General features: G+C 39.7%; 1 protein-coding gene across 2 annotated transcripts in view; it reads right to left on the reverse strand.

Moving 5' to 3' along the window:
• Window positions 1-8,990, reverse strand: part of REC114 (REC114 meiotic recombination protein) — a 110,573-nt gene extending 101,583 nt beyond the window's left edge. For both annotated transcript variants that reach the window (XM_059912795.1, XM_059912794.1), the window contains exon 1: window positions 8,832-8,990. In XM_059912795.1, coding sequence (XP_059768778.1) covers window positions 8,832-8,990 — 159 coding nt within the window. The remainder of the gene's footprint in view (window positions 1-8,831) is intronic.
• Between the last annotated feature and the right edge of the window lie 1,633 nt (window positions 8,991-10,623).

Consider the following 10,623-nt stretch of genomic DNA (forward strand, 5'->3'; position numbering starts at 1 on the left):
AGTAAAAAGGCAGAATTCAGAGTAATGATAGTAAAGATGATCCAAAATCTTGGAAATAGAATGGAGAAAATACAAGAAACGTTTAACAAGGACCTAGAAGAACCAAAGAGCAAACAAACTATGATGAACAACACAATAAATGAAATTAAAAATTCTCTAGAAGGAATCAATAGCAGAATAACTGAGGCAGAAGAACAGATAAGTGACCAGGAAGATAAAATAGTGGAAATAACTACCATAGAGCAGAATAAAGAAAAAAGAATGAAAAGAATTGAGGACAATCTCAGAGACCTCTGGGACAACATTAAACACACCAAGATTCAAATTATAGGGGTCCCAGAAACAGAAGAGAGAAAAAAGGGACTGAGAAAATATTTGAAGAGATTACAGTTGAAAACTTCCCTAAAATGGGTAAGGAGATAGTCAATCATGTCCAGGAAGCACACAGAGTCCCATACAGGATAAATTCAAGGAGAAACACGCCAAGACACATATTAATCAAACTACCAAAAATTAAATACAAAGAAAAAATATTAAAAGCAGCAAGGAAAAACAACAAATAACATACAAGGGAATTCCCATAAGGTTAACAGCTGATCTTTCAGCAGAAACTCTGCAAGCCAGAAGGGAGTGGCAGGACATATTTAAAGTGATGAAAGGGAAAAAGCTGCAACCAAGATTACTCTACCCAGCAAGGATCTCATTCAGATTCAACAGAGAAATTAAAACCTTTACAGATAAGCAAAAGCTAAGAGAATTCAGCACCACCAAACCAGCTCTACAACAAATGCTAAAGGAACTTCTCTAGGCAGGAAACACAAGAGAAGGAAAAGACTTACAATAACAAACCCAAAACAATTAAGAAAATGGTAATAGGAACATACATAGCGATAACTACCTTAAATGTAAATGGATTAAATGCTCCAACCAAAAGACATAGACTGGCTGAATGAACACAAAAACAAGGCGTGTACATATGTTGTCTACAAGAGACCCACTTCAGACTTAGGGATACATACAGACTGAAAGGGGATGGAAAAAGATATTCCATGCAAACGGAAATCAAAAGAAAGCTGGAGTAGCAATTCTCATAACAGACAAAATAGACTTTATATTAAACACTATTACAAGAGACAAAGAAGGACACTACAGAATGATCAAGGGATCAATCCAAGAAAAAGATATAACAATTGTAAATATTTATGTACCCAACAAAGGAGCACCTCAATACATAAGGCAAATGCCATAAAAGGGGTAACTGACAGTAACACAATAATAGTAGGGGACTTTAACACCCCACTTTCACCAATGGACAGATCATCCAAAATGAAAATAAATAAGGAAACACAAGCTTTAAATGATACATTAAACAAGATGGACTTAACTGATATTTATAGGACATTCCATCCAAAAACAGCAGATTATACTTTCTTCTCAAGTGCTCATGGAACATTCTCCAGGATAGATCATATCTTGGGTCACAAATGAAGCCTTGGTAAATGTAATAAAGTTGAAGTCGTATCAAGTATCTTTTCTGACCACAATGCTATGAGACTAGATATCAATTACAGGAAAAAATCTGTTAAAAATACAAACACACGGAGGCTAAACAATACACTACTAAATAACCAAGAGGTCACTGAAGAACTCAAAGAGGAAATCAAAAAATACCTAGAAACAAATGACAATGAAAACACAATGACCCAAAACCTATGGGATGCAGCAAAAGCAGTTCTAAGAGGGAAGTTTATAGCAATACAATCCTACCTCAAGAAACAAACATCTCAAATAAACAACCTAACCTTACACCTAAAGCAATTAGAGAAAGAAGAACAAAAAGACCCCAAAGTTAGCAGAAGGAAAGAAATTATAAAGATCAGATCAGAAATAAATGAAAAAGAAATGAAGGAAAACAATAGCAAAGATCAATAAAACTAAAAGCTGGTTCTTTGAGAAGATAAATGAAATTGATAAACCATTAGCCAGACTCAACAAGAAAAAAAGGGAGAAGACTCAAATCAGTAGAATTAGAAATGAAAAGGGAAGAGTAACAACTGACACTGCAGAAACACAAAGGATCATGAGAGATTACTACAAGCAACTCTATGCCAATAAAATGGACAACGTGGAAGAAATGGAAAAATTCTTAGAAAAGCAGGGCCTTCTGAGACTGAACCAGGAAGAAACAAAATATAAACAGACCAATCACAAGCACTGAAATTAAGACTGTGATTAAAAATCTTCCAACAAATAAAAGCCCAGGACCAGATGGCTTCACAAATTCTATCAAACATTTAGAGAAGAGCTAACACCTATCCTTCTCAAACTCTTCCAAAATATAGCAGAGGGAGGAATACTCCCAAACTCATTCTACGAGGCCACCATCACCCTGATACCAAAACCAGACAAAGATGTCACAAAGAAAGAAAACTACAGGCCAATATCACTGATGAACATAGATGCAAAAATCCTCAACAAAATACTAGCAAACAGCACATTAAAAGGATCATACACAATGATCAAGGATCATACTCCATGATCAATTATCCTGGGATAAACCCCCAGTAGGGGGTTTATCCCAGGAATGCAAGGATTCTTCAATATATGCAAATCAATCAATGTGATAAACCATATTAACAAATTGAAGGAGAAAAGCGATGATCATCTCAATAGATGCAGAAAAAGCTTTTGACAAAATTCAACACCCTTTTATGATAAAAACCCTCCAGAAAGTAGGCATAGAGGGAACTTACCTCAACATAATAAAGGCCATATATGACAAACCCACAGCCAATATCGTTCTCAATGGTGAAAAACTGAAAGCATTTCCTCTAAGATCAGGAAGAAGACAAGGTTGTCCACTCTCACCACTATTATTCAACATAGTTTTGGAAGTTTTAGCCACAGCAATCAGGGAAGAAAAAGAAATAAAAGGAATCCAAATCGGAAAAGAAGAAGTAAAGCTGTCACTGTTTGCAGACAACATGATACTATACATAGAGAATCCTAAAGATGCTACCAGAAAACTACTAGAGCTAATCAATGAATCTGGTAAAGTTGCAGGATACAAAATTAATGCACAGAAATCTCTTGCATTCTTATACATCATTTTTCCTAATGATGAAAAATCTGAAAGAGAAATTAAGGAAACACTCCCATTTACCATTGCAACAAAAAGAATAAAATACCTAGGAATAAACCTACCTAAGGAGACAGAAGACCTGTATGCAGAAAACTATAAGACACTGATGAAAGAAATTAAAGATGATACAAACAGATGGAGATATATACCATGTTCTTGGATTGGAAGAATCAACATTGTGAAAATGACTATACTACCCAAAGCAATCTACAGATTCAATGCAATCCCTATCAAACCACCAATGGCATTTTTCACAGAACTAGAACAAAAAATTTCACAATTTGTATAGAAACACAAAAGACCCCGAATAGCCAAAGCAATCCCGAGGAAGAAAAACAGAGCTGGAGGAATCAGGCTCCCGGACTTCAGACTATACTACAAAGCTACAGTAATCAAGACAGTATGGTACTGGCACAAAAACAGAAATATAGATCAATGGAACAGGATAGAAAGCCCAGAGATAAACCCATGCACAAAAAAGGTTCACCTTATCTTTGATAAAGCAGGCAAGAATACACAATGGAGAAAAGACAGCCTCTTCAATAAGTCATGCTGGGAAAACTGGACAGGTACATGTAAAAGAATGAAATTAGAACACCTGCTAACACCATACACAATAAATAAAATAAACTCAAAATGGATTAAAGACCTAAATGTAAGGCCAGACACTATCAAACTCTTAGAGGAAAACATAGGCAGAACACTCTATGACATAAATCACAGCAAGATCCTTTTTGACCCACCTCCTAGAGAAATGGAAATAAAAACAAAAATAAACAAGTGGGACCTAATGAAACTAAAAGCTTTTGCACAGCAAAGGAAACCATAAACAAGACAAAAAGACAACCCTCAGAATGGGAGAAAATATTTGTAAATTAAGCAACTGACAAAGGATTAATCTCCAAAATATACAAGCAGCTCATGCAGCTCAATATCAAAAAAACAAACAACCCAATCCAAAAATGGGCCGAAGACCTAAATAAACATTTCCCCAAAGAAGATATACAGACTGCCAACAAACACATGAAAGGATGCTCAACATCACTAATCAATAGAGAAATGCAAATCAAAACTACGATGAGGTATCACCTCACACCAGTCAGAATGGCCATCATCAAAAAATCTACAAACAATATATGCTGGAGAGGGTGTGGAGAAAAGGGAACCCTCTTGCACTGTTGGTGGGAAAGTAAAGTGATACAGCCACTATGGAGAACAGTATGCAGGTTCCTTAAAAAACTAAAAATAGAACTACCATACGACCCAGCAATCCCACTACTGGGCATATACCCTGAGAAAACTATAATTCAGAAAGAGTCATGTACCACAATGTTCATTGCAGCTCTATTTACAATAGCCAGGACATGGAAGCAACCTAAGTGTCCACTGACAGATGAATGGATAAAGAAGATGTGGCACATATATACAGTGGAATATTACTCAGCCATAAAAAGAAACAAAACTGAGTTATTTGTAGTGAGGTGGATGGACCTAGAGTCTGTCATACAGAGTGAAGTAAGTCAGAAAGAGAAAAACAAATACCGTATGCTAACACATATATATAGAATCTAAAAAAAAAAAAAAAAAGTTCTGAATAACCTAGGGGCAGGACCGGAATAAAGATGCAGACATAGAGAATGGACTTGAGGACACGGGGAGGGGAAGGGTAAGCTGGGACGAACTGAGAGAGTGGCATGGACATATATACACTACCAAATGTAAAATAGATAGCTAGTGGGAAGCAGCCACATGGCACAGGGAGATCAGCTTGGTGCTCTGTGTCCACCTAGAGGGGTGGGATAGGGAGGGTGGGAGGGAGATGCAAGAGGGAGGAGATATCGGGATATATGTATATGTATAGCTGATTCACTTTGTTATACAGCAGAAACTAGCACACCATTGTAAAGCTATTATACTCCAATAAAGATGTTTAAAAAATAAATAAATAAAATAAAAGCAACCTGCAATTAACATCACCTTTCAAAATTATTCTCAAATTAGTAAACTAAATTACATTCAGCCATAAAATACATAAAATGGAGCAATCTGTTATTATGATAATCCTTTCAGAAAGGCTGGGCTAACAGATGTAAGGAATTAAAATCAAGTTCAAGATGTATTTCATTTGCTCATTCCACTTAAATGACAGATGGTTTAAATATTAACCCTATTAATAAAATGTTTGCATATTCATTATGAATCTGATTGCCTTACCTCATAACTCCACAAATTTATTTTATTAATTTTACTATAGGGCTGCCCATTTCATTCAAGGTCTTCTACACTCTTGCCTCGCAAAGTCTGGTCCTTGAACCAACAGCATCAGCATCACCTGGAAGCTGGTTAGAACTACAGAATTTCCCTGCCCATACCAGACCTACTAAGCCAGAATTTGCATTTTTCAAAAATATCCCCAAGTGATTTCCATGCACATTGACATCTGAGTAGCACAGTTCTAAACTGTTGATTTTTTTTCACACTTTTTTTTTTTACAGTATTACAAAAAGTGTATTTGCTTCCAAATTGTGGTTAACTTATCTACAGATAGTAACTTTTCATAATAATTCAATTCAGACAAATAAATCAATATATACATTCCATAGTCTATATATAAGATGTCTTAGACTTGACTTTACCTCTCAACTAGGACTTCAAGTCTTAGAAGTACCAGACTTGTTGTACTATTCATTTTTTCTCTTAAGTCAACATTTTTGCCTTAGCATGTAGCCACTGTGATGAAAGTCTTCTCTGTAATTAAACAACTATATAGAACAGTACCAGGAAATCAGATTCTCCCCACAATTTCAGGAAAAAATGAAAAAACTCAAAATAGATTTCAAGGTTGAACTTAAAAGTCCCCTAGAGAAAAAAAAGCCCAGAATGACTCTATTCTCCACAATAATATATTTTTATGCTTTACCTAACACATTTTTTTACTGCAGGTACCACATATTTTTAAAATGAAAAATTCACATGGGACTTAGTGAAGCTCTTTAGATGGCTCATCTTTTATCATTACTATTGCACAATAGTCACAGAACTCATAAAATAGAACAAATCTTGTTTTCTCTTTCGTTTTTCCCTCCCAAAATGACAGACCTGGGCTGAAACTGATCACAGCAGGTAGGATGGTTCGGCACAGATTCAAAGGAAGGTACAAATGTTCAGTTTTCAAAAGCACTGCAAAAGCCAAACCTCATCCCTTGTCACTGTAGCTGTGGCTTTATGCCAAACATCAGAAAACTGTTGAAAAGTGCTGCTCCTTATACGCAATTATGAAGAGCTTTGCAAAGAAAAGGGAAAAAAAGTAATAACAGCTCCTTCGGATGGTCAAATGTCCCTGGCCTCTGGGTTGCAAGATAGGAATCTAATAGTTACCCAGTTGCATCTGAGGCCATGCATCCAACAAAGACGCCTGAGGAGAAAGGGTTTAAAGGGTGTTTAGAGAAGGTATCAAGGAACCTGTTGGGCAGTTTCAAAAATTAATTATGTCCTCAAACGTTCCCAGTTTTTTTTACAAGATCCTATTATAGATTAGTCATTCTTCAATTTAACTCTTTATTCACCCTATTTTGCATCTGCAGCCTATACAATTTCTCAGGATACCGTGTTCCACAAGAGTACAACTAAGTATTTAATACCTTTTTTAATGGTCTTAACTCTAATAGTCTAGATTTGGTGAACAATTCATTATGCCCCATCTCTACTCACATTCACAGCCAAGTGTCTGAGAAGAGGTGTCCATGCACATTGGCCACACTTCCTCACCTACTAGTCACTCTTCAGCCCACCCCTATCTGGCTTCCACCCGCTTCACTCCACTGAAACTTCTCTTAGTAAAGACCATTAAGGACCTTCATGTTGCTAAATCCAATGGACACCCCTTAGTCGTCATTATCCTTCACTCTGCAGCATTATTCAACAAAGTTAATTGTTCTCTCCCTCTTAAAGTAACTTTTTGTAGCTTTGATGGACCTGCTTTCTCCTGGGTGCCTCCCAACTCTCTGTCCCTTGCCAATCTTCTTTAGGGACTCGGTCCGCTCCTGACCTACCTTGGGGCTTGGTCCTGGAATCTCGTATCATCTCATAACTATAAATGTCACCTTCGTGTTGATGACACATTTACATCTCCAGCCCAGATGTTTCTTCTGAGTCTAGACCAGCATACGCAACTACCCATTCAATATCCCCACTTGGATGCTGCATAAACACATTGAAACCCAATACATCTGAAACTGAAGTCTTGGATCTTTCCTTCAGTGTTCCTCCTCCAATGTTTCCCAACCCAGTTGATCCTGCCAGAAACCCAAAAGTTCTTTACTCTCACCACTTATACCCAATCAATCTCCAAGTCCTGTCATTTTGGCCTCCAAGATATAGCTTTAACATGCCCGGTCTCCCCATTTCTACTGCCATCCTCCCTCCCCATCCTCCCACCCCTGCCCTCCCGTCTAAGTCATTACCATCTCTTGCCTGCCACACTGCAAAAGCATTCTATGTGATCTTCCTGACTCTACTCATATTCCTCTCCAATTCTATTCCTCTCCAATTCTATTCCTCTCCAATTCTATCTCCACACTTCAACCAGAGTGAACTTTCAAAGATGAAAATGCTCCAACTTAAAATCCTTCAGTGGCTTCCTATTGGTTTTAGGACACTGTTCACAAGGCATCTGCCTACCTCTCCAGACAACCTCATCCCATGTTATCAGTCTCCTTGTTCTCTAAGCACCAGCCTTACTCTTTCTGTCTGCACATTACAAATGCTGAGGTTTTCCAGGTGCAGGGCCTCTGCACACGTTACATCCTCTACCTGGAATATTTGTTCTCTTTCTTTTACTTTTCTCCTACCCGCTGCTGCCCAAACCACACCAACACATACACACATGCATAATCCAAAACCCCAGGGTCCACATCCAATAGTCAAGCCAGACCAAAAGGAACTGAATGATCAGCAACCCATGGCATTAAAACATATCACCAGGACAAAAAAAAAAAAAAAAAAGGATAATATCAGTAAACCCTCACATAACTTTATATGAGGCACTGTTCCAGGTGATTTATATATATTAACTTAATCAGTGCTCACAACAATCTTACCAAATAGATACTATTACTATCCCTATTTTAAGATACGGTAAATAAGGTACAGAGAGAATAAGTAACTTAACCAAGGTCACAGAAATTCAGTGGCAAAGCTAGGATTCAAATTTAGTCCTTCTTCTGTGTAATGCTTGACTGCCTGAAGAAAGACAACTTGTTCAAAGACTATTCAACCCTCCCTTCCACATAAGGGATGTGAAACTAGTTTACATAATTATGCAGTATCTGCATAAATACTATGTCCTACACTAGACTAAAAACAAACGAGGGCAGGGATCATTTATACCTTGTTCACTGATATACATCCCCGAGCACCGTGAATAAAATCTAACACATAACTGACCCTCAGTAAATATCTGTCGAATATATGAACGTTTACCACTCCCTTGCATAATTATTTTGAGAATGCACTGGGTTCCAATCATTATACGTATTTCCTACGTTAGCTGTCGGCTAACCGCCCCTATCAATCCTCTCCTTCTGTCGGCGTAGCTCTCGGCAGGGCACTCGGGTACCAGGCCACAGTCTCCCCTCCCTCCCCGCGGCGGGGTGAGAGCCTCCCGGCCCTTCCCGCCCTCAGGCCTCACCTTCCATGTTGGGGAAGAGGCTGTGACAGCTTCCTGGCCAGGCCCAGGCGGCTCTCCAGTGCCCGAGGGCATGAAGCGGCCATACCGCTGCAGAGGCCACTGTGCCGCATCTCCTCCCGGGAGCCCGAAGCCCGCGTGCTCTTTTCCCGCCTCCGCCATGTTCGGCCTCCTGGCTAGCGCAGCCGCAGCTCGCGGGTGCCCGCCAATCGGCTCAACTAACCAATCAGGAAGCGAGGTGACCCAAGGCCCACCCTCCCCAAGAGTGGAAGCCAATGGACAGGCCCCGGAGACTCGAACGGGAAGCTGGGTGAGGAGGAGCGGGGTGGGGGAGTTGGAGGAGAGTAGGGGTTGGGGGCGGTGCTCTTCGGGTTAAAGGCGTAGCTGTGGACCTTGGGTGTCTTCTTGTCGTGGTGGACAAAGTGAGGATGGTAACTTCCATCTTGAAGTGGGGCTGTGACGCTTATAAATGGTAGTTGGTCTTGCCTTTGCTTCGTTCGGGCCCTCCCCTTCCCTCAGGCAGCCCAGGTCATTGTCCGGCCGCTCTGAGACCTTTGGGAAAACTGGACGACTCCCTGTGACTTCTACGTGGTGGGACTAGGCCGGCTCTTCGAGGCTGTCTGGACAAGTGTGTTTTCCTTCCTCACAGAAGACTTTCAGATGACAGTGGCGCAGCTCACCTCAACCCCACCGCAACACAGCCCCAGTTCCACCCACCATTCAGGAAGTAGGGTTATTTCCTCATCATCCTGCAGCCCACTAGACATATTCCCTCCAGACGGGCAAGTTCTCTTTTAAAGCAGGTAGAGAATGGGTGGGATGTTGCCGACAGTGAAAGGTGTGCCTCAATCAAAAGCAGGTGCAACTCGATGACAGGCCTGCGTGATTTATAATCAACAAAGCACTTCTACATCTGTTATTTCATTTGTCCTCTCAATAACCTTGTGGTAAATTAAAGAAGCAAAACAGAGATTATTACCCCCGTTGAATAGATGGAGGCAAAATAATGTCCTGAGAGTAGAAGCAATTTGTATAAGGTTACACAGCCAGAGTAGAACTGTGGACTCTGCAATCTCTCCATGTGTCCACCCCACTTGCAAAGAATTTGGGTATCTATCCAGTTTGTGTCAAATCAGAAGCATTGTGTATGGAAGATGGAAGCTATGTTAACCAAACTAATAGAGTTAAAATGCAAACAGTTTTTAAAACCATGCATTTCAAAGGGTATTAAATGTATAGACAATGGTTGGAGAAGTGGTAATTTATTCACTCAACAAAGCACCATTAAATATCTACAGTATATAACTATGTTAGTCACCACAGGGGTTATGGAAATGGGTAAGGCACCACAGGGGTTATGGAAATGGGTAAGGCAGCATCTATCCTTCTAGGACCTCAGGATCTAATAAAAAAGACAAAGAGAGGTACCTATGATACCCGACAGTTAATGCCAAGTGAAAGGTGCTCTAAGGATTCAGATAGGGTAAAAGTCTACAAACAGGAATGGCAGTGACATTTCAGTCCTAACTTGAAAGGTGAGAAAAAGCATCCCAAGGGAAGATGGAAGAAACTGGTATTCCAAATGGAGGGCAAGTTGAGGAGCAAAGTTGCAGAGATGAGGATAGTGACATAACCAGCCAGAATGCAAGGGATTTTAAGGAAGATGAGGCTACAAAGGTGAGTTAGGCAGAAGAGCACTGAACAGCAGCTAAGGAGAGTGAATTTTACTTGGTAGATGGTGAGGAGCATGGAAAATTGACATAGGGGAGTGACACTATCATAATGGTGGTCCAGG

The sequence above is a fragment of the Balaenoptera ricei genome, chromosome 2, assembly GCF_028023285.1.
Source record: "Balaenoptera ricei isolate mBalRic1 chromosome 2, mBalRic1.hap2, whole genome shotgun sequence".
NCBI lineage: Eukaryota > Metazoa > Chordata > Mammalia > Artiodactyla > Balaenopteridae > Balaenoptera > Balaenoptera ricei.